The 25242-nt window shown below is 28.0% G+C and overlaps 2 protein-coding genes across 5 annotated transcripts; both read right to left on the reverse strand.

Annotated features, from left to right (window-relative positions):
• Window positions 1-3507: 3507 nt before the first annotated feature.
• LOC145750139 (plexin-B2-like) lies at window positions 3508-19756 on the reverse strand. Of its 4 annotated transcripts, none has more exons than XM_082566091.1 (39): window positions 19543-19756; window positions 17839-18857; window positions 17554-17745; window positions 17245-17370; window positions 16958-17061; window positions 16658-16790; window positions 15048-15231; window positions 14641-14749; window positions 13916-14120; window positions 13499-13624; window positions 13265-13355; window positions 12366-12547; window positions 12082-12230; window positions 11783-11894; window positions 11472-11617; window positions 11141-11299; window positions 10938-11022; window positions 10731-10842; window positions 9949-10151; window positions 9552-9728; window positions 9243-9477; window positions 8951-9087; window positions 8721-8851; window positions 8535-8594; window positions 8336-8407; window positions 8160-8229; window positions 7901-8047; window positions 7448-7616; window positions 7117-7226; window positions 6935-6986; window positions 6459-6476; window positions 5993-6045; window positions 5752-5880; window positions 5462-5619; window positions 4952-5099; window positions 4775-4839; window positions 4567-4642; window positions 4401-4475; window positions 3508-4322 (listed from the first exon to the last, which is right to left on the reverse strand). In XM_082566091.1, exons 1-39 carry the CDS (start codon window positions 19688-19690, stop codon window positions 4218-4220), a joined length of 5772 nt encoding a protein of 1923 aa, XP_082422217.1. In that variant the 5' UTR covers window positions 19691-19756; the 3' UTR covers window positions 3508-4217. The 4 variants fall into 4 exon arrangements, 3 of the variants coding, with proteins under 3 accessions (XP_082422217.1, XP_082422216.1, XP_082422218.1); XM_082566090.1 differs by lacking the exon at window positions 6459-6476 and adding an exon at window positions 6710-6793; XM_082566092.1 differs by lacking the exon at window positions 6459-6476.
• A 1190-nt stretch (window positions 19757-20946) lies between these two features.
• LOC145749897 (chemokine-like protein TAFA-4) lies at window positions 20947-23633 on the reverse strand. Its single transcript, XM_082565779.1, has 4 exons — window positions 23555-23633; window positions 22970-23134; window positions 21351-21487; window positions 20947-21176 (listed from the first exon to the last, which is right to left on the reverse strand). Exons 1-4 carry the CDS (start codon window positions 23631-23633, stop codon window positions 21165-21167), a joined length of 393 nt encoding a protein of 130 aa, XP_082421905.1. The 3' UTR covers window positions 20947-21164.
• Window positions 23634-25242: the final 1609 nt, after the last annotated feature.

Below are 25242 nucleotides of genomic sequence, written 5' to 3' on the forward strand. Positions count from 1 at the left end.
TTAATCCATTTTCGAGTTATTAATATTATGATATATAACTGACCAAAATTTGAAAACTTAATAACGATCTCTAAATTTTAATAAACAACACCTATTAATTACTAATTAATAATACTTAAATTATTAAAATAAGAGGATTGAAACACAATATGATAATAAACAACATAATAAAATTTAAAAAATTTATATACACAAAATCAAAAGTTATTCGATTTCAAAATTCGGATTAGTAAGAATAAAAATAAAACTAGATTTATTTGATAAATAAAATATGGTTCGAAAATATTTGATTATTTTTAACATAAATTTTTATAAATAAAAAAAGATATGCATAAACATTAACTAAGAATATTACGAACCTTTGATTTTTAATAAACAAACAAGCATTAAAAATATAATACAAACAAAAACTAATATTTAACCCAGTTTTAAGTTGGTAATATTAGGATATAAATTATAGTAAATTTTAAATTCTTAAAATTGATTTTTATTAAATAAACAAGCATTTAAATATGATAAATAAACGAAAATTATTTTTCTAATATGTTTTTTAATTACTTATATTATAAAATACATCATACCAAATTTTTAATGCTTAAAGTCGAACTTTTTTAATGAACAAACCAGCATTCAAATATAAAAAACAAACAAGAATTATTTTTTAATTCATTTTCGAATTATAAATATTATAAGATAAAACCGACCAAAATTTAAAAACCCAATAACAATCTTTAAATTTAAATAAACAAACACCTATTAATTAGTAATTAGTGACAAAAATTAAAATTTAATTCGTTTTTGAGTTACTAATATCATGATATACAATTGACAAAAATTAAAAAAATTAATAACATTCTTTAAATTTTAATAAACAAACACCTATTAATAAGTTATTAGTGATAAAAATTAAAATTTTAATTTATTTTTGAGTTAGTAATATCATAATATACAATTGACCAAGATTTAAAAAATTAATAACAACCTTTAAATTTTAATAAACAAACACCTATTAATTAGTAATTAGTGATAATTAAATGTCATAAATAGGAGGTTTGCGATTCGTTGGGATAATAACAAACATACTAAAATTTTAGAACTTTTAGTTTTAAAGAACAAAAGTTATCGTCTTTCAAAATTCTGACTAGAAAGAATAAAAACAATAATAATAATAATAACAAGTATTAAAATATAATAATAACAAAACAATTAAAACAAAAATTTTACACATTTTTTACTTATATTTTAACATTTTACTTAAATTTTCAACTAATATTTTTTACTTTAATGGACAGCGAAAAGAACGATTTTTGACGGCGACCAGAACGCTATTAAATTATTCAAGCGTTAAACTCACACTGATTCGTTATTTTATAAAAAAACTAAAATAATGATTAAACGATATTTAGCTAGAGTTAAATCTTCATTTTAAATAGCAACATACAAAATAATAATACCAGCAACATATTAAAATTTCAGAAAATTTAATCTTTTAATTTTAATAATAAAATATATTAATTAGTAATTAGTGATAATTAAAAGTTGTAAATAGGAGGTTTGCGATTCGTTGGGATAATAACAAACATACTAAAAATTTAGAACTTTTAGTTTTAAAGAACAAAAGTTATTCGATTTCAAAATTCGGATTAGTAAGAATAAAAATAAAAATAATAATAAATATACGGACAATAACAATATGTTTCGAAATCTAAGATTTCGAACCATAAATAATAATAAATATACGGACAATAACAATATGTTTCGAAATCTAAGATTTCGAACCATAATTAGTCTAATAACATGTAAAATAGGTAAAAATTTGTACAATAAAATGAAAATAACTTTAAATTGGTCCAATTAACATGGAATATAATTTAAAATCTGTCCAAGGGTTTCTAATAATAATATATCGAGCATACAAAAACTTAGGTTTAATATAAAAAATAATAAAAAAGCGTTGTAAGAAATTTCACTTGCTTACACATTTGTTTTATATCGCTATGCTTTGTAAAAATTTACGTTTTTTGAGCGATGTTTGTCATTTTTTAAAATGCTATATATAGCCTAGCTGTTTTACACAATTTTTTTTAAATTTTTTGAAGTTTTTTAAAAAAAAAAACTTGTAAATTGTGTTATAAAGCCATCTTAACATTTTAAAAGTCACGTTTTTTACAATATTTTTTTATAAACGAATTTTGGCATTTTCTACAAGGGCATATATTATTTTAGAACTATTTTAATATTATTTAACTAAATTCGTTATTAATATACTTTAAAAAAAATTAATAGTAATACTGAAATGCACTGGCACAGTAGCAAACTAATTTTAATACAAATTTTCAGTTAATAATACGAAATTTTTAATAAGAAAATAAAATCTAATGAATAAATAAACATTTGAAATTGATTCAATTCACTAAATTTAACAAAAATATTTAAGAAACTAAACTTGAATAAAACACAGAAATTAAAGAAAATACAAAATTAATTGTTTTTCTTTATCTAGTATGTAAGGGAGGTCAGTGCGCATCTAAGAAAACGCTAAATTTCAAACTTAGCAAAAATTTAGTAAATGTGTCATAACTTTATTAAATATTAATATTTTTCAATAATTTATTGTAAATAGGCTATTTAGGTCAATGCGTTTTAATTGGTATAATTAAAATTTAATTTAAAAATGTTGATTTTGTGAAAAAGATCAAGTAGGTTTAAAATGTTTATATGACTTATATCACAATTTAAAAGTTTTTTTGCAATAAAAAAAAACTTTTTTGCAATAAAAAGTTTTTTGCAATTAAATTTTGTAAAAACAGCAAGTCTATTAAACCCTTGAAGAAAATGCTAGAAATCGCTATTTTTGAAAAAAAATGTTTTACTAAACTTTGGTAAAAACGTGATTTTTAAAATGTTAGGATGACTTATAATACAATTTAAAAGGTTTTGCAATAAAAAAACGTTTTTTTTTTATCGATTTTGGTCAAATTTTGTCATTCTAGTTAGGATCTTAACATTGTGTTAAACCGACCAAATTTTAAACTATCACATTAAACTGATTAGTACTTAAGCTTACCATCTTAGTTAATTTATTAATCCGTTTAGTTTCTTTACTATAATCCAAAAAATGATGAATGTCATACGTGCACGCCAAAAAATTTAACTAGGTATCTATGAGGTAAAGTCAGTTTACTTAATCGGCACAAAACCTCAGGGAGCGAAATCAGTCAAGTGAAAAATGTAAACAAACGTGTTTTGATTACAGATTTATAGTAGGATTTTAAGGTCTGTGTCATTTATATCTTTAACATCAGCTATTAATGGTTCAGCACCAACAGTTTCTGAAAATTTATATCTATGTTTCATGGCCATGGCATGGCACATACTTGTAGGTTTTTACTACCAACTTACACAGTATACATTAAAACGAAACTAAAGTTAGTTTAGAATTAAATAATTAATATGTTTCTAAAACAATTACCAAAAACTATTTTGTTGACTCCAAGCAAAGCTGAGCTTACTCATTTTAATAAATTTTAATATATAAAACAGTATAATGTTAAAATACATAATAAAAAGTCAAGGCCATGGAATTAAAGTAATAAAATATCACATACATACATAGAGAAACGAATATTAACAATAGATAAAGTAACGAAAGTATATTCAATTTGACTTTGGAATTAAATTAATCTAATAACAGTTTTTCAGTACAAAGAACGTAAAAAGATAAACTGTGGGATAAATCAGTATTAACATAACAGTATCTAATTTCATAATCCCATGTTTGGTATTGGTATAATTTTTTTATTATTGCACTTGGTATTGGTTTTTAGGTTTTGATACTTTAACACAATATTGTCTACGCAATGTGCAGCTATAATTTGAACAATAACTGCTATGATTTTATATTTTTATGAAACAATTTTGTTTAGGGTAAACATTGCATAAATAAAAACACTATAATTTACATAAAATTAAAACGAAAACTCCTGAATTGTTAAATGTTTGTTATATTGCTCAGTTTAAGATAGGTTTCATTCTAAGTTGACTGCACTCGGTAAAAACGTTAAAACCGAATTAAAAAAAGGAAAGCTGTAAATGTAGCCCGCTAATTATACAGATTCCTTAAAATATTAGGCAGCATAAAAATAGATAATTTCTTTAGGGTTGGCGCACATACCCTTAATTCTATAAAAAAACGTTCTTGCAAAATATTTGTCGTTTTAAACAACAGTAGTTTCATTTCCATAAGCATTACTACCAAGAGAAAGTTTCTGTACAGAATTTGCTAAAGTGTGTTGATTGTCATTTTTAAGTGCTTCGATTACCTATAATTGAATAATAAATAATAATTAAAGTAAATATATAAACATCTACCCTTAAAAATCGGTTAAAACATAACTAACCTCTTCGCGATATTTTTCTAAGTAATCGTACAGCTGTTGAGCAGCGACTAGTTCATTAAACTTGGACGAATATTCCTAAATGTAAAATAATTGTGTAAACATTAAATTTAAGAGTATGATGCATCTTATTACACATGTACTAAAAATATTTATTAAGATAATTTACCTTTGATTGTTGTTGTAACATGTCATCAATGCCATTTTTAGGTATTTCTGGTGTATTAGATATATCAACAAAAAACCTAAAATTTGTTTAAGCGTTTAATTAATTAGTTACAAATTTTTAACTGCACAACATTTTTTAAGTAAAAAGCAACTTTCGAAATTTTTTTACATTAAGATTTCAATTTTATAAAAGTTATTTTAAAACTTACTCTTTCACCATTTTCTTATACCGGTCAGCATCTTTTGCGTACAGTAATTTATTTGATGGAGAATCCTAAATCAAAATACGAATTAATATTTTGTTAATAAATAAGTATATAGAATCAAGTATAGAACAACAAAATATTATAAACAAAATAGTATAGAACAACGAAGTTTGTATTTACCTGTCCCAGTTTTCTGCTGGTTGTAGTGCAGGCATCCATAAATGCTTGTGTAATAACGTTCAAGCAACTATCCACAATTGCTGTTTTGTTTGTGTCAAAAAGAAATTCAGGATTCTTTAAAACGTTTACCCAATAACGAAGAAGCAAACTAAAATTAAGCATATAATTCATTTTGACATTTCCAATAATATCACATCACTTAGCATAAAACTAGACACTTTGTATAATTGACTGATGGTAGGTTAGACAAATTGATTGCAAATTTAATAATAATTTATTTACTGTTACAGAATGTCACTAAACTTTTTTTTCCAAAACCAAATTATGTAAGAACTTTGGTTTAACAAAGATAAGAATTTTCTTAGTTTATAATATAAAAATTTAATATGTAATGCAGTAATTTATCTAGCTTGGCCAAAAAAACGATGCCCAACGATGCCTTTTTACATTTAAAATATCGCTTTTGGCCTTACATCCTAAAGCTTATTGCAAATAAAATGTTTAAGAAACCTATTTGTTTTCCAAATATGAATAACTTCGGAATCGTTTATTTTGTGTTTGGCTGCTTCTCGATCCAAGAACTGAAAGAAATATCTAACCGCTCGAGGAATTGGTTTTGGGCATAAGATCGATTTAAATACATCATCAACATATTCTTGCAATGTCGTCTGTATTTTTATAATTGATTAAATACTTAAAAATTTTAAATTTTTTTCATTTTACAAATGTGTTTTTTTTAAGTTTAATTCCATGTATTTTTAAACTTATACAATATTGTATTTCAAAGATACTAACACTACCTTTGATCGAACCATTCTGGTTAGATAGATTTCTTGAAATGGTCGCTTAATAATATTATCAAGCAAAGCGTTTGCATTTCCTTCTTCGTTGCCGTTACAAGATGTATTAGTCTCGTCTTCAGCATGTATCTAAAATGCAAAATTAAAAGTGACTGCAAATTATCCAAGTGATTCTTATCTTTATACTTGTTTATATCAATTTTAAAAGGTAAAACACACAGACTTTAATAATGTTACATACCAAGTGATACATTTTTCTTGAAGACAACAGTGGCAGTTTTGAATCTTGCGACACTAAAAATAAGTAAATTCTTTTTTTCACAATTTATTTGATAATGTTTAAATAATAAAAAATTATGGATATCTATTTATTTTTATAGTTTAATAAGCATAATAAAAAAACAAGTAATATTTTATATCAATGCAAGCAAGTTACAATAAAATTAACAGCAATACAGCAGCAGATTATATAGATGATAAGCATCTGTTTAAAATTAAAAAGCAGCCAAAAACTAATACACAATTGCTTTAAATTTTAGTTAAAAGCTTATGCTATTTGTTACATAAAAATTAATTTTGCTACTGGCTAATTAGATTTTTCTAAAAGTTAATAAATTTGCATTTTAGTAACTTTCGTTTATGTGGTGTTTAATTTTGGTGTTAATTCTGTAAATAGTTAATGAAAGTGACAGCTCACTATAACTTACCTTCGTCATATAAAAATCCTAAGTAGTTATAAATTTGTAAAGATTGTAAAACAATTATAAAATATCGATTTTTACTTTCGTGTAAACTGTGTTTATTTTAATGTTTAAACATTGCCAACAAATAATTCAAATTTGAAAATTATATTTTCTTGTATTTTAGTCTTTTGATTGCCAATTTTTTCGTAAATCAATTAAATGATATTAAACTCAGTGCTTGGAATTTAAATTGTGCAAATTATTTTTATACTAACTGCGATTGCAGTCAATAACTGCGTTGACCGAAAAACTATAATTTCGATCCAAAAACTGTTGAAATCCACCAGCGTTTTGGTCATCTTATAAACATGAGATATCAACAAAAAAGTCTTTATTTTTATAAAAAAAAACTTAAATAGAAAATATATTTAAAAATATAGTTTTACTATTATTAACAACATCTATGTTATCAACAACAATTTATTAATTTTAAAACTTACCTTCATTTAAGCAGTTGACGGGTTTAAGAATCACTTTTGCCTTGTCTGGAACCTAAAGTGGTTAAAATGGTTTTATATAACACTCATAATATTATCAGCATTTGCTTAGTAACATGTGCCCACTATACACCATAACAATTTTTTTTACAACGTAGTGAATTTGAAATTGTTCTAAAACTTACATTGTAAAATTTGATTGTATTTAGTTTCGTGTAGTTTCCTTCAGATTCTGACACACTGTCTATGTCTGATAAAACAATTCCTTTCTTGTCTTCTTCTCCAGGAAGCAATACTTGAATATACAATGGTGTAATTAACATAGGCCTATTGTTTTGAGTATTAGTGAAAAGTATACAAAATATGAGATTGAATAAATTGTAAGTTGATCAAAAAGCCATAGCATCATAGTAAAAATAACAGTTGTTGACCAAAATCCAACAAGCAAAAGATAAGTTAAAACAAGAGCTTAAGATTTCATCCCTTCAAAAATCTTATTATAAATGATGTACTCACCAAAGTCAAGATCGTCTGGTTTGGGACATTCACTGTATGGCCTGTCCTTATATACAGCTTCAATAATTTTCGTTTTGGCTTGTGTAATTGTGTCAACATTGACTACTTTGATTTCAGTAAAAGGAGTCGCCTCGTTTGTATCTTTATGCATTACTGACGCATCAAGAGTCTAAGTAAAACAATTAGTAAAATTTTTAGTTTGTTTTATCACACTTTGTTTTATTAATTTATGGTATTTGAAGACTGACTTTGGAAGCCTAAACATAAAACAACTTTCGTGACCCTGACCAAGTTAACTTTCTTTTATAACGCTTTTTGCCATCTTGCAGCTACAATGAGTAATTATTTTCCAATTAAAAAATATTGTTGATTATAAAGATTGTTAATTACAACAAAAACTAATAGCTTTGTCTATCTCACATAGAAGATATGTTAATAAAAAAGATTGATTACCATAGTTTCGTAAGTTATTTCGGAACTTAACAACGTTATTTCATTCAAACTGTTGAATGCCTTGTTAGCTATAATGTCACAAGGCGCACTGCTGACAAGGTAGTGAACTGCTTTGGTTAGCAAAAACAGTGGTTTTCCTGCCTTCTCCTATTAATACAAAATAACAGTTTCATGGTTTGCATAAAAAATTGAATGCAATTGTAATTAAAATACTAAAATGTTAGAAGATTGGTGTTCTAAAGCCCTTTGCATAACTTACAGTGATGCAGTCTTCGTACAAAGTTATTGACAACCAGTGCGACACCAATTTTTCCACGACAGATTCAGATCTATTAATACATTAAAAAACATGTTAGTTATCTACTTATTTTAAATTTTTGCGGTAATAAACATTTAAATACTTTTATAAATTAGTAAGTACAATAATAGAAGTACCTGCGTAGTAAAAGCTTTGGATTTTTGGCGACATGTTTTTCAATAAGATGGGAAAGCAAATCAAGCATTACTCTAAAAATAAATTTAAAACAATTAAGAGTTTTATGTTTATTTAACGCACGATACCCTGTTTGTTTTTTTACCACAAAAAATCCAAATTAAAAATTGTTTAAATATCACCAAACGTAAGATTAAATACCTGGTCAAATAGGCAAGATCTGAAAACAGGCAAATAGTAAGAAGGGATGCAACTTTTCCTCTGTTTAATAAAACAACAATTACAAACAAGAAGCTTAGTAAACAATATAAATTTATATATCTACATGTCCACCTAAAAGGCTTTTATAATAAATTAACTGCAGTTATTTAAGCAAGTATTATTTACTTTTCTTGTACGGTAAATTTTCTCTGTTCTTCTAAAGTGCCAATAAAAATCAATAAAAAATCCTTTTGTTTGAGTAACTTAATCCAGTCCAAGTAAAGAGTCTTCTGTGATGCAGAAATGTGCTGAAGTGCCTAAATTATTTTATATACAATTTGAATAACAAAATTATATAAGAAATGTACATAATATCATTTAGTAAGTTAGAAATTTTAACAACTAGTTTAATTTACCAAAGGATCTAAAACAGGGTCTCTACGTTCGTTAAACAGAGTTTGTGTAAAATATTGAGAAGGTAGAAGATAGGTTATCCGGTCTGAAATGTTGTCAGTTAGATTGGTCATATAGCCAGCTTGGAGTTCAAAATAAGCTAAAAAAACATGAAAATCAACATTAATCTAACTGTTTGTTACTTTTAAATGTAATTTCCAGCAGTTGTTATTAGTAAAAATTGCGTGGCAATATTATTTTTTTTTAATTAATCAACATTTATGACTAATAAGATAGCATTCAACAAGGATTTACCATTCCTTGCTGTCTCTCTAGTTTTATTTTCTAAGTCATCAAGTTTCGATAAAATCATTTTATTTTCCTCGGCTTGTTTTCTTTTGTTTCTTCGATGCCAAAAGCAAAAACAAAAAACTAAAACTATAATCACGACCAAGATGCCTATCGCTACTCCTATCGCTACTTTTTGAACAGGGAATTCAGTACTGCAATACATCACCTGCCTTTCGAGTGTAAGATTGTATAATTGCACCTAAAAATAGTTTATTTAAATATCCATCCTTTTTTAACATAGAAAAAGTTTTTTAAAGCAATAAAAATACTTACCACTAGTAACAGGTTTTCACCGGCACTACTTGATAGCAAGCTGGCAGAAGCTTGACAGAAAAGAGAATTCGAGTCTAAGTAGGTAACCACGCAGGCGATAGAATCTACGTCGCCAGGTGGCGTAAGTGTAACGCGAAAGTCCGATCGATCAGCGCCAGTCGAATCAAAATTGGATCCCTGATAAAAATAGAATTGCAACAGAAGAGTTAAAAAAATGTAATTTAATCTATAAAAATGTAATTTAAATCTAAAATTGAGCCTGATAAACGATATATAAGCGTAATGAAGGACGGTCTTATTTGTTGGCCTATAAAAAAATTGTCTTTTTTCGTAAGTGGTTATATTAAAAAAGGTATTCATTAGCTAGGCCTAGTTAACGCAACAAACAAAAAGTTACCCGAATTTCAATTGTATCTGTTGGTCCACTCAAAGTCGACTGGGTATTATTTGGAACAGAATTGCTTTCTCCACTTGCTGGAACGCTGTTACATTGAAGTTCGTTCAACTGTGGGGATATCTTGGGGTCTGGTACGTAAGTTACAGGTCCCAATGGAATGCGGTGGACTCCGTTTAGAATAAGAGAAGCAGTTTGACTTGGATCTAAACAAATGAATTTTACAATGACTCTGGTTTGGTTGATTGGCTGTTTGTTTCCGATTTTTTATATTTAACTGCTATATTGGAGAGTTTTGCTATTTCGTAAGTGTTGTATATAGCATGTTAGTATTGTTGACAGACACTAAATCACAAAATGGCTTCAGAACCTTTAAAAAACGTCTGTGGTACTCACAATTTAGTTTTCAAAAAATATTAAAAATAATGAACAGCAAAAACCAGGTTACCATATTTTTTCGTGTGACGTAGAAAGTATTAAGTATCGTAATGAATGTATACAAACTAGTACTGTCTACGTCATCACAAACAGGGCTTTAATTTTCTTTTTTTTTAATTAAATTAATTTTTTTTTCAAGTTGTTGAACTTAAAAAGTGGGTAAAATTATTTAAAGTTAAAACCATTTTTGTGTTCAGTGACACCAACTTTATTAATTTTTAAGTAAAAAAATGGCCAATATATCAGTTTAACTTTTATTTTACACAAAATTTGTTTGGGTAAATTAGCTCTATTTACTGCTCTCACGTTGAATAGTTTACAAATTAATAAACAAACAAATAACTCACCATTAGGGGCAGTAGTAGCATTATATGCTGCTTGTCTTCTTTTTCGAGATGAAGTTGTTTGTGGGGACAAAGCACAAGTCACTGAACTAGTCGCTCTATCAACGTTGCAACTCTTAAAAATTACAAATTTGTTATAAAAAAATTAATTTAAAATTAAATAAAATAGCAAATTTAACATAATTTTATATTGTTAATTATTTTTCTTACCGTTAGCTGTCCTTGTCCTATCTGTAGATTCGCAAATTGTACTCCATCTAAACTACTCATTTGAATTGTAAGTCGTCCCCCGGCTCTATAAATTAACAAAGATATATTTTTTAGATTGCATCTTTTTGGCAATATAAAAAAAACTTGGGTTAAACCATTTATTAAAGCTATATCATTTTTTCTTATGTATCAATCAAACTTACGACTGAAATCCTGAAATAGGTGTTTCAATTGATACACTTGGCACTTGAACAAAAGTTATTTCACTTAAAACTCCAGAAAAAGAGTCAATGTTCACTGATACGTTGTATTCAGAAAGTTGAGTGACAATTGGCAATCTACACCTCATCGATGCAACTTCTCTAAAAGAATTTTTACAAGTATTTAATATGCAAAGTGTAGCCAAAAACTAACAAAAAGTTAAAATACGTAGTTTTCGCAAACACTGAAACTTTTAAATCTTTAAACAAAAAATTTATTTTTTTTTAAATAACTTGTTTACAATCTGATTAATGCAGTTATAATAAGTTTTACCTATTTAAACACATAGCTGTGTAGTTTATGCCATTTCCTGTTAAAACTATAGTAGCAAGGCTTCCAACATCCAGATTTTGTCCAGTAATCTCGATTGTTGACCCATTCAATACAAGCGCAGGTGAGAACCCTGTAACCAGGACATCCTAAAAATTCGAAATTTTAGATTCAAAAATTGTAATTTTTATTAACAAAGTTTGTTACTGTATTTTTGACAATCAGTGTGTGCTAATATTTTATTTTTAAAGCTTTAACAGTACTTTGGTAAATTAAAGTGTATAACCTTATGGTGTTACTGTACCCATTATTACCTTAAAGTTAAACGTTTCAGATGACACAGCAGTCACGTTAGTGTAATTGGTTAGAACAACAACTGAGCCGCTAAGTTCACCAGTTTCTGTTGGATCGGTCAGACATCGAATTCTAAAATAAAATAATGCGAAGCAAATATTTCATTAACGCAAAAAAATTTATGTACAGAATTTTTTTATAGATTTCACAAATTTAGTTTTGGAAATAGTTTCTGTCATTGCGCAAGGTTTAAAATATATTATTTGACTAAGGCCAAGTTATACAGCTAATGTGACAAAGTGCTTATAATAAACAGTACCTTGTTGAAGGCTCATAATATTCAGATTGAATCACACAGTTTATATTTTCGATCATAACCGAAATAATTTCCGAAGGCTGAGTTCCTAAATTGTGACCACCTATAATCAAGGCAGTACCACCTTCAACAGGACCAGACAATGGGAAAATCTAAAACAAAATACTCTTAGTTTTAAAAAGAGGTTTTCCTATCAAAGGTCAAGAAAACTGTAGTAACAAATATCATAAGAAATAGGGCCTTATATTTATTTTTAGATCAGCAAAGCAATTGTACTAGTCACTCACATTGTTTATTTTAGGAGGAGGACATTGATCAATGTTTGAGACCGAGCCGGACTGACACGTTGACACAGGAGCACAAGTGGGAGGAGAGGAAGAAGGGCACCAAGCACATTCCGAAAAGGTAGCCCCAAAAGAAACACAGCGACCACAATTTAGAGATTCAGCACTGCAGTTAAAAACGGTAACTAAAAAATTTTTTATTTTTCGCATTAGTTCCAAAATAACATAGTTTTGCAATTTTGTAGGTGATGTATATAGCACGTTAGTATGGTTGACAATGAATCATAAAATGCCTTTAGAACCTTTAAAAAATGTCTGTGGTACTTATAATTTAATTTTCAAAAATATACTGGAAAATGATTACGTAAAAAAACAGGTTACCATATTTTTGTGTGACGTAGAAAGTACTAAGTAGCGTAGTGAATGTATACACGCTAGTACTTTCTATGTCATCAAAAACAGGGCTTTTCTTTTCTTTTTTTAAATTAATTTCAATTTTTTTTTTAAGTTGTATAACTTAAAAAGTAGGCGAAATTATTTAAAGTTAAAATCATTTTTATGTTCAGTGACACCAACTTTATTAATTTTTGAGTAAAAAATATCGCTAATATAGGACTTTAAAGATTTGGTTAAAATTACCTGATATAATTTCGATTTATATTTTTGTATATTATACCCAATATCTAAGTTATGTTTTTTATAAAAACACAAAGTTATTTAATGTTAGAAAACAGTTAAACTGTAGCCTATATCTACCCTTAAAAAATTATTCTGAACCGAGGTAAGAAAACATTTAAAGCGGCACCACATAAAAAGCAGAAGCGTTTTACGACTACAAAATTTAACCATTAAACATTACTTAGTTTGTTTATTACGAAACATGTATAAAAATACCCTTCTACCTGTCATCGAACGGCCAGGCATTTTGTCAATAACATATTCCCCCATCCTGACTGAGACTTGAAGTTCAAACGAGGCCTCATCGCATGTTAACTACATAAAAGTTAATAAACAAATAAAAACATGACAAATTTAAACATTTAATAACTTTTAATTACATGACATACTTTGGTAACAAGATTTTACATTAAAATGGGAAATTTTATAGAATATTATTAAAAGTTTTTTTATGCTACCTGTGAGGCCAAAACGGTACACGACAAAATTCCAGAACTAACGTTAACCACTACTCTAGATGTCGTTATTGATCCGCAATTATTAAACCAGCAAGTGTAATCTTTGTCTTGAAATCCCGCCACATTCTAATAATTAAAAAGTTATTTGTTTATAGTAAAAACAAAAGTATGTTGAAACAAAAAGTATGCGCAGAAGTACCGCCCCTTATAAGAGGCGAGGTTATTTACCTAAGCCAGCCTCTAATCAACTTTGCAAACAAAGGAAATTAAATAAATATTTAATTAATGTCGTCACCTTACAATTGACTACTACTACACTTACAAGATGATTTTAAAATCAAGATTTATGAAACAAAAATACTCACAAATTTTACTGATTTAAAATACCTTACAATGAACTTATTTTAAAAAACTTACCACAGGTAGGCGAACTGTACTGATTTGAATTGCATGATTTTTACCAACTGGTATTGGTTGTGTGGGGTAAGCTATCCCAGTTAAAAGCGGACACAAGGACGAGTTATTAATTTCTGTGGAGCTACTTTGACAATTGCTATTAGTACATGTATTAGAACCAAGGCACCATTTGCAAGGCCATTTGCTGGATGTACAAGAAGTACACCTGAAATTTTGAAAACGTTAAATTGAAATACAGTAGAATTTTTATAACTTTTAATAATATATTTTCTTATAACTTTTTTATATAATATACCCTTTTTTGTATTATATACTTAAGTAAAAGAAGGTACTTAGGTCACCCTATTCAAAAAACCTTTTACGTAAACTTATTAAGTTAAAACACAATATACATTGTGGTTTATTTTCTTCTAAATTGTGATTCATTTTTTTTGGAATATAAAAGTTCAAATACAAAAAAACATTTTAAAGTTCAATAAACTTATATTTTCTTGTCACAACTCCATACATAGTATATAATTGTGCCACATAAACCCCAAACTATTACGATACTAACTTGTAAGGGAAACATAAACGTGATTGTTTTTCAACTTAAATACTTCCGTTAAAACTGGGAATTTTTTTAACAAAATATCATTTTTAGCTTTTGAATAACGTTGTGGTGGATTTTTTATTGAATTAGGCGTACGATTTAACTGTTATAGCCTATTGGAATATATACTTACATGCTGTACTTGTTAATTTCTCTGATTAGCTGGCAGTCGAATACTTGGAAGGTTCCACTAGCAACTCGTATACCGTCGTATTTTAGGCTTAGCGTCACATTAACATGGTCTAAAAAAAATTATTTAAATTTAAAAATTATGCACAAAAATTAATTATAAGCAAGCCCAATAAACAAGTTAAATATTTAATATTTAATTCATTAATTAAGCTTTTTAGGCATTAGTAAAACTTAATAAAAACTTGACAAAGACTTTGTTAATACTTTAAAAATACAAGACTTGTTATAGTTATAGCACGTTTTATTTTATGTGGAATCATAATTACACTACTAAAAAAACGAACCGAAACTTAAAAAACAATAAAAATAGAAACAAAAAATCAACTTGACAAAAATGAATTTACAAACCGTATCCTTGTGGAATAACTGCTGAATTCGAAACTGAGTCAAATCTACAGTTTGGTGAGCTGGTAATAACGCCGTTAACATTGGATGGAGCTGATACTACCATGTTGTCGTTGCCAAGAAACTCGCATTGATAAGGTGATGGTAAACCCGTCAACAACTCTGACCCTTGCAAAGTTAAAGCAATCTAAAAATAAATAATTTTAGTTTTATTATTTTAATAAGTTCCTAATTTAATAGCTGTTGTATATTATACAGTATTAGCCAAGCAATATAGAAAAAATAGTTTTTCTTTTTTTGGAATGTTAATAAAATAGTAAGAATTAAAGGTTTTAACAAACACAAAAAAACAATTAATCAATAAATTAATTATTCGTGAAAGGGCATCACCTCCTGACATACAAACAATTAATCAAAAATTAACATTCTTAATTACGCAAATTGACTACACACTAAGCTAGCATTTAAGTAAAACATATTTAAATTCCTGTTATTTACACACTTAAAAAAAACAGTTAGTAGTTTTAAATTCTTTAAAATTCTTATGTAAAAGCAATACCAAAACAGCAAAAAAATCATATTTATTTATTTTTGTGCCAAAGGCCAAACAAATTAAAAAGTTTTCAAAACCACAGAATGGGCTGCATATTTTGTTTACCACCGAGAAGAAAAAAAATCAAGGTCGCTTTTTATCTCGCTTTAATGTGTAGCACATATTGCACCAACAATCAGAACGTCATTTGCTCGATATTTCCGTTTTGAAAATGTGCCTAGCGCGTGTGCTCGAAGTTGTATATTTAATAGGTTGTCAGCTTACCAAAACGTGTGGGTTAGTTTTCCTGTAGTAACACAACTACCTACTTGACGACAACTAGCAGTGGAAACTGTCAAATATTTTTGTGCAATCATTTGTAATTATCAAAAAAAGATTTAAATATATATATGTTTTTCTGTTATGTGGTTGTTATTGTTATATTATAATGTAACACACAGCATTGCGTGATACTTAATATATATTTATAAACAGGTTCTCGGAAATTGATGCTTGATAATTACTTAGCAAGCTTGGTATAAATATTGTGAATGGCTGACTCATTTTAGAACAGTGGCCAGCTTTCTAGACACGTTCACATGACGTTTTTCTTTCGTTTAGCATGTAATTCATATTCCTTTGCAAGCCTTTATAAGCTAATGTAAACAACCGTTTCACGAAACCTATTCAAGTTTTTGAACCTTTGGGTGGGTTCTTTCGCAGCTTCACTTATGTTGCAATAAATTGCAACAAAGTCACAAGCTTAAACAATCTGAAAATTTTATATTGTGCAAAAAAGCTTTTGTGTTGCGTTGTTAATTTACTAAAAAACAATCCCAAAATATGACTTTGATGCTCACTCTACGAGCTTCTATTTTGCTCATTCAGTCAATTATTAACGAATTGCTTGTTGGAAAATGAAATAGTAAAATATAAAATAGTACTAAATATTTTATGTGATTTAGTTAGCAATTGCAAGCGCATTTGTATTTAAAATCCTCACAAAAAGGTAAAAAATTCCTAATATATAAACAATCTAACCTAGTTAGGCCGTTCTAAATAAAAACTATATTCTACCAACCGTTTCTGTTGATCTAAAAGCTATAACGTTCGGTGCAATAGTTGAAATCACAGGACACTGGTCTGAAGTGCGAGTTGAATTTATCCATCTTTGGCCGGATTCGAACCCCTGGCATATCGCTTTCTGTGTGCATCTAAAAAGCAAAAATGTGTTACTAAGTGTAAACCATAAAATATTTAAACATTACGAAGTAGTATTAAGAAAAAAATCTAGTTTTTAAAGTGAAAACTTTACGGTATAACGAAGGTAGGCACAAGGCACAGATTACATTTAAAAAAAAAAAAAACTTCATGAGCCAACCTGTTTTGATATACACACCACCCACAATAAGGATCACGTGACGAAACGCAGGAATCACAGGTAAGGTATTGCGTTTCGCAGCTAGCAACGCCTACCTTAAAAACCTTAAATAAACATAAAAATAATTTTATAGCCAAGATGCTGTTATACACTAAACCATAGCTGTTATGTGTACTCTTAAAATGCTATTAAAAGGCGTACAAACCAAATTTTTTACAAATTTACCAAAAACAATAACGCCCACCAATTCGAAATTAAACAAATAGTTTATCATGTATTTGAAATACCGAGTTATCTGTAATGGAGTAAACGCTGTTCCCATCTGAGCTTAGTGCAATGCTTTTTAAAATCGGATTGAATTGGTCAAGAATTATGGTTTCTGAAATAGTGGACGGAAATTCGCCGAGCCGAGCCTGTATATAACATTTTGTATACTTGTTCATTGCTTAATTTGCGACATAAACACTATAAAGTAAAGTCCTTCGCAATATTAATTTCTTAACACATCACAGGATATGAATCCTAGTTTAAATATTGACTTTAAGCCTATTTATCAGTTTTCTAATGTTAACGTATTTACATAGCCTGCAAGATACCTTGAGCAGCCGACCGCTAGACGTGCCAATAAAAGCGGAAAAGATATCGTTTACTCTTCCGATAGTAAATGTTGTAGGATTTTCGTTGGCGTTGAGTCGTTGATATTGAAATTGGGGCAACATATCAACCGGTTTTACCACTCTTATTGTTGACAAAAAACTTCTTATCTCAAAGTCGTAAGCGCAGGTAACCTTTAAAACATAATAATGTACAAATGTGTTAGCTTTTTAAGTTAACTTTTGGCTTATTGTTTTTTTAGTAACTATTAGTAAACAAGCTTTTACATTTATATCCGTTAGGTTAGGAACAAATTTACAATCGCCGGAATGAAACACCACTAAGTCGGTTCTATTTTTGCCTTCCAAGCACTCTCGCCTTGCAAAATTGATTTCGTCGTTGACATCATTAAACACTTTGGTGCAAATCACAAACTCTGAGTCTTTCTCAAACATTATAAACAACGTTTCAAATACAAGCTCAGCATGGATAGCTTTAGTATATGAAATGCCGGTGACATTGCATCGGATATCAATTTCGGTGTATGATAATCTACCGCGAGCTTCTTCGATAAAATTCCTGTCATTTTCATCCAGCGTGCGGCTAATTGGCGTTATTGAACTGTGGCATAATCGAACAATTTTTGTATGAAACAATATTCCATCATTCTCACCAGTATACCTTGACAGAATAAACGAATGGGTAGAAGTAGACCAAGCATATATAGATGTGGAAACTGTGTTTTCAGTGGTAATGTAATTTTCAGTTTTGTCTACTCGTGTAAAAAACGGATTAACGGAACTAGGTGCTAGGTAAGCAATAATTCCTGCATTAACTGCACTTGATCCACTGTTTCCAACGTAAAGAAGATCATCGTCTGCCTCTCCTTTGTTAACAAACACAGTGGCGACAATTGGAGGGGCTTGCTGTCGAATCGACACTATCGAATTTGTGGAATGACACTGTATTCTGTTGTCTTCGGGCATAAACTCATGTGACACATTTGACGCAAAAAGCAAGTTACAGGTTCCGTACGTTGTGCCACAAGCTATAAGGCGGTCCCGGTACGCGATAAGGATTTTGTTAAACGAGTTAGTGCAGATAGCTTCCGCACATTTAACAGTCCGAGGTGGACAATGAGGTGGGCTTAAGCAAGCTCCATTTTCATCGTCATCAATAGGCCCGGTAACATATTTGTTTTCAAATACAAGATCAGACGACATCTGAAGTACGTTGTTAGTTGCACCAATGTAGACCGTATCTCTATTGTTGTTGGATCCAATTATCATTGTCTGGATTCGTTTAGCTAAAAACAAGAAATGAAATGAAAAGCTACACATTTTTTGGGTATTTTATTTTACGCACCAGTACCGATGTAAGTTTACAGACTAACTGTAAACAAAAGAGGTCTAATGAGAAAAGCAGCGCGCAAACAAGTCATATAAGTTTTAGTTTTCATATAGCTTTTTATAACGTTGTAAAATTAAACAAGATATTATTAATATTACTCACATAATATCATAATTACTGAAAGATGGGGCACAAGTTTTAAATCGTGTTTAAGTTAAAAACATAAAGTAATGCTTTTTTAGTTAAAGCTAGTAAAATGTAGGGATATGGCCTTGTTAACTTTATAAAAAAAATTGTTAAAAATGACATGTAACGAACTGACAAGGTAATAAAGGTCACATTTGAGAATTTTTATCAAAAAGCTTTAATTTAAGCTTATTTATATGATGTACCACTGACGAGTTAGTTAAATACGAAGAGATCGATTTCCTGTTTTATGAAAGCATGCTATGATACATAATATAATGACGTTTATCTAGGTTTATTTGATGGTAAACAGTTTTGTACCCAGAAACAATATCACGTGATACTATCGTAACACTTGGCTTGTTATTATAAATCAAAACCCAACCGGTACAAAGGATGTCATTACAAGTTCCTGTCTGTTTTATACTTAGTATAATTATGAACAACTAACTTACCGCTGGCATTTCCCATACAGAAGTCACTATCCGTTATAGCAAGACTTGGGTCGTTCAAGTTAATAACTGAAGTGAAACTTCTTTGTGGCTGCCCATAAACAACTAATAACAGTAATGTTATACAACTTAGGCAGAAAACACCTTTCATAATTCTTTCTTAGCGTTGTTTTCTACTATGTTACATTTACAATAAATTTTCTTTCACGTGCTTACAGAACCTATGACAATACGATTATATTATTATTATAAGGTATACTCAAAGAAAAAACACGCACTACTAGGCTATATAGCTAACATTTTTATGGTAAGATAACACCAAAATTTGCTTAAGTGTTAAAGCTGTTAGTTTACGCGTCAAACACAACCAAAATGATGTCATTTCTTGCCTAGGGCTCACGTTTTTAATCGTTAGATTTAACTTCTCGCCTTTTTGATTGTATTTCGTGACGCACTAATCAAAATTCTGACTGCACAAATTAGATTAATTATCGTTTGGTACAAGAAATTAGACATTTTTTTCGGCTAATAAGCTGTGGCTTTCTTAACCCGGTCAGTGGTTACAATAGTGTATTTTATTAACTTCTTTTAACAACACATTTTGTCTAGCTTATATATACCTAAACCTAAACCCCACGTATACCTACACGCTTTTGTTATGTTATAAAAAGAGGCACTTACAAAACAAGAACAATACTGTGTTTGCTAATAGAAAATAGTTATTACGCAAAACAGAACTGATATAGGGAATTTTTGTTTTTTTTATAATTCTAAACAAATTGAATAACAATATCTATACACCGTTCTTGCTATACAATCTTAGAGTTATTTTGCAATTAAAGCTGATACAAACACTACTAGACTATACAGTATTAAATTGAATTAAGTTAACTGTTTGTTGTGTTATGTACAATCACTATCAACCCACTGGTAGCTAGTTGCGTTGCGTTGCGTTCCGCTCAAACAAGCGCTATGTAAAAAAGGGAAACAGTCATTTCCTGACTGTTTAAAATCCAATCTGCCTCCAATGCAAAAAGCATGATATAATTGCCTTAAAATCGATCAATATAAATCGAAATTGACATATTACATCACTTAAATTCATCAAACTGTCAACCTCGTTTAATTGTTAATGCCTTAGCCGAGCATTTTAGTTATAGTATACGACGTAAAAATACTTTTTTGTGTGGGTTGGATTTACGTTAAATTCTTAAAATAATATCTAAATCAGAAGTTAAACGTATGTATCATATGGCACTATAAGCAATGTTTTGTTTATCATATTATTAGGAAGTACCATAAATAATGCATAAATCTAGTAAGCTGTTTATAAGTAAATATTGATGTAAAACTGCAAAAAAATAAAAGCGAATAGTAAAATTGTGCTATTTAAAAAATAAAGGCAAGCAGTTTATTACATAAATAGAATTTTGAAGCAGATATAGAAATCTAGTGTTTAAAATAAATATTACAAACAGGAAACGGTTTTTAATGCCAATCACAGAAGAGGTAGGCTATCCAATTTTGCAGTAACACTTTGCAAATAATACAAGTCTGGTCGTTTAAGTACACCACACTCTGCCGCTAGAGAGTCAAATTAAAGGTCACAGTGAAATGACGTATCTTTAATTCGTGACCTATAAAAAAAAAAAATTTAAGTTTCTATAAAAGATGACAAAATTTAACAAAATATTGTATAGTTTAAATTTTGAAACATTCACACAATGAGTAGTTTGCCGCTTTCAATGTATAAAAGTCCAACGGTGGTTGTAGTGTAATTCTATAGTCACAAAAAACACACAGAATTAAACCTTTGTTGTTCTAATTTCATTTCCTTTTCTACATTCCCACCCTTGTATGAAACCTTCTTCCGTTTTCGAGAGCGCACAGGTTTCGTCTTTCATGCAAGGGTCCATATCACACCACCTTGAATCTCTCTTGATCGCATCTGTTTACAAATATAACACAATGCTTTAATAGATTTATAATATAATAACAAAGTCTTTGTAATTCTTACCTTATTTGCTTGAAAATACAAAAAAAAATTGTTTATAGTGAATTTTAGTCTTGATTTTACACATTTTGACAAATACCCTTTAAAATAGAAATTATATTCCTTTTTATATTTTTTTTAAGCAAAACAAAAAAACTTTCACAATCTTATAGTGTTTGAAATTTACCGCTTATTTTAAAATAATTATTTCTGATTAGCCTTAAGAGAACAATCACAAGAAACTTGCTAAACAAAAACCGTCATTTGTTTTATAAATTATTCATTAAACAACGTTTTAAGGACAAAACTTCCTCAATAAAAAACGTTTAGCTAATTCAATGGTCAGTCCGGGCGTTTTAAAGATAATACTTCATTTCTTATTCAACAAAATACCTTTTGAAAAAAGAAAAACAGCTGTTCATAAAATTATTTTAATAAATGCTAAGCAAAGCAATGCCAAAATTTAATTATAGTTTGTTAGTTTTAAATAAATGCATTAAACTAATTTTTCAGTTGGTCCCAATTGTCTTGGTAAATAATGTACAACGTCAATGCTTCGTTTGTTTAAAAACATGATGGTATGTGCCAAAAGAGCAATTCAGTTCAAATGCAAACATGTAAAGTTTTTTGAATCCCTTAAAATCGATTTATCGACATTTCAAACCAATGTTCGGGTTATGATATTTGTGTGACTTGTTCATTAGTACTTCACAAAAACAACATAATGAGATTTCCTAATGGCAATGAAGAAATGAAATCACAGTTCGCCAGGGCTTATCTGTTTATTATTTAATAAATGAGTTCTAGTTAGCACCATGAGTAAAGCATTCATTTGTCAGTATTAAATTGCATATCAGAAAATTTTTAAAATGATTTTTTGACAGAATAATTTTACAAGTCACATTTTAATCAGACAAATATATTGTCTCGCATGTCAAATATTGATTATATTTAATAAACTTTCAAATATAAATATTGACTTTTTTTCTAAGCCCTGACGCATAAAATTGGTTGACAAAAAGAAATTAGTTTTTATTAGATGTTCATATTTTGTTTATCAGGTTTAAACAAACCCCAAAACTTGTTTTTTACCTAATTTAAATTATATTACCTTTTTTAATTATAAAAATTCATGCTTAAACAAAAAAATTAAAAAAAGTATTTGTCAATTTATGATTTTATACATGACAACAATATTCCGAAATAGCATTTTTATAATTTTTTTCTATATGGTTATATTGTAGTGTAAATGTTTTTTAATTAGAACTATTAAATATTCAACACATATTCATTAGAAACTAACATCGTATATATATTTTAACAACCAAAATTCTCATCTTTTTTGTTTTTAATTTTCAATTATTTTTTATTAAAATTTTATTTTTGTATTAATTAATTAAGATGTTTTTATACAGTCTTTATAAAGTGTTTTTATACCTGTAACACAAGCTGGTTGGCCTCTAAAAGTTCCCGCTGAATATCCATTCTCACATTGACATTGAACTCTCTGAAGTTGTTTCACAGTTCGGTCTTTCGTACAACATCGGTTGCTAATTACGACCTTACATGTTCCCCCAGTTCGATTCGATGAAAGAATAACATCTAAAATACAAAAAATTAAACCAATTTAATGTTAAAAAAATTCAAACTATTTTTTATATTCATTATTTAATTAGTTTTTAATTTGATTTGGTAATATTTTATATTATAGTCATTTGAACAGAATTCTAGAAACTTGGTTTGTTTAAAAAGTATTTTTCCGGCCTTTATAATTATTTAAGGTTATTAAAAAAAATTCTGAAATTTTTTTTTTTAAATAATAAACTTTTATATATTTTTAAGTTTATATTTTTTTTATTATTAATTAAAAAATAGTAAAAAAGATAATAAAAAAAACTATTTAAAACAATCGAGAAATTGGAGACCTAATTAAAAAAAACTGCCAATGCCTACTTCCACGTTTAAAATAATAAAATTAACAATAGCATTATATATAATTCATTAGAATATAAATCTTATTACCTAATTGTTCGTTGTTTTCTGACTGCACAAAACTTAAAATATTTAGACAGAAGCAAACTAAAAACCATTGATTTTTCATTTTAAAACTTTTATAACTAATTCATAAACAACCTTTAAAAAAATAAAAAAATAAAAATTAAATATACTTAAAAAAATCTATTTTTTAAACATTATTTTTAAAATAAGTATAACGCGTATGAAAAATGCATCTCTACAATAAACAAGGGTATAGACAGAAAGCTTTGTTAAGCCTACTCTATTTGTATTACAATCCACTTTTTACTGATTGCCTTTTCTACTTTTAAAATCTCGCTTGTGCAAATCTCTTCCAGTAAATTAAGAATACGCAAATGCAAAAATAACTCAACCGAAATTTTAGGATTAACACTTTATCGATCATAGGGAACACATATCAAGCTTATTAAAAAAAATAATAAGTCGCATGGGTATAAATAGTTAAAGTAGACATAAGAGAATAATCAATATATAACATTGACGAATATGTAAAAAAAGAACAAATAACGAATAAATGAAAGATTTGAATATTTTTTTATCTCTTGATAGACTTATAATCGATAAAAGAATACATACTTCAAATCTAAGTACTCTTATTTAATAATTAATAAATATTGTTTTTTAGTATACCGTTGCTTGGCGTAATAATTTGTTTTTAAATTGTTTTTAAATCAATTGGTAATTTGTTTAACATGATTGCAAAAAATTGCTTAAATTATTGTTAAAACTTATTTTTATCAAAATTAATGTTTTATAGTTTTTATATTTAATTGTAAAATTATAAAAAAAAAACAATATTTAAAAACAAGAACTATCAAAAACACTTTTGCTACATAATCCCAATTTGTTTTAAAACATGAATTTTGCCTTTTAATTGCTATAATAACCAAACAGTTAAAAATATATGTTATTAAATAAAAAATAACGCCTTCGAAAGTAAACAAAAAAATAATTTAAAAAAATTTTTACTATATTTTTCTCAATATAGATATTTTTTTATTTAAGAAATCTAAAACAATAAATTTCTAAAACGCAGTAAAGCACATGTCGCAAATTAAAAAATAAAACTTATATTTTTAAATTATTTTATTTGCAGCAATGTGCATTTCTTAACACTATTAAACACAATTTGTTTAATACCACAATTACTCACTACATTAAAATTTTGCTGAGAGCTCAAATTGAAATGAAATTAGCTTTTATTGTTAACAAAATAATTTGTCACTACGCTTACATTGCACCAGACATTGATAATGTCGAATCGTCACATAAATATTTTATGTCCACTGTTAGCACGTGGTTTTAGGGCAGGCAGGCAGGCTTTAATCTACGACAAATCAGCAAATACATCAAATTAAAAATAAAACACATGATAATAACAAACTATTATTACCAACAAAATAAAAAATAAATCATTTTAAATTACATAGTAAAATAAAATTTCAAAACCAGTTAATTACTTTAGCAATTTGGCAATACATATTGCTTTAAATAGCTTTACATAAACAGGAGAATTTCAAACGCGTGGAACATCTATTTTGCATAAGCTTGTTGAGTCAGATTACAGAAGATAATATCATATTACACATATGTGATTGATTATTAAGGCTTCGAATTATCGAGTGTTGGAAATTTATAGAATTACATGTAGCACACGATTTAGAATTGAATCA

This window comes from Corella eumyota, chromosome 4 (genome assembly GCF_963082875.1).
Source record: "Corella eumyota chromosome 4, kaCorEumy4.1, whole genome shotgun sequence".
NCBI lineage: Eukaryota > Metazoa > Chordata > Ascidiacea > Phlebobranchia > Corellidae > Corella > Corella eumyota.

Excerpts from the sequence above, each read along its gene's own strand:
- LOC145750139 (XM_082566090.1), bottom strand. The coding sequence starts at position 19,690 with ATGAAAGGTGTTTTCTGCCTAAGTTGTATAACATTACTGTTATTAGTT. Across the intron at positions 9,729-9,948 it reads CAGATACAATTGAAATTCGG|GGATCCAATTTTGATTCGAC; the intron begins GTAACTTTTTGT and ends TATTTTTATCAG. Across the intron at positions 7,617-7,900 it reads AAATAACTTACGAAACTATG|ACTCTTGATGCGTCAGTAAT; the intron begins GTAATCAATCTT and ends TGTTTTACTTAG.
- LOC145749897 (XM_082565779.1), bottom strand. The coding sequence starts at position 23,633 with ATGAAAAATCAATGGTTTTTAGTTTGCTTCTGTCTAAATATTTTAAGT. Across the intron at positions 23,135-23,554 it reads AGAAAACAACGAACAATTAG|ATGTTATTCTTTCATCGAAT; the intron begins GTAATAAGATTT and ends TTTGTATTTTAG. Across the intron at positions 21,488-22,969 it reads CCAACCAGCTTGTGTTACAG|ATGCGATCAAGAGAGATTCA; the intron begins GTATAAAAACAC and ends ATTTGTAAACAG.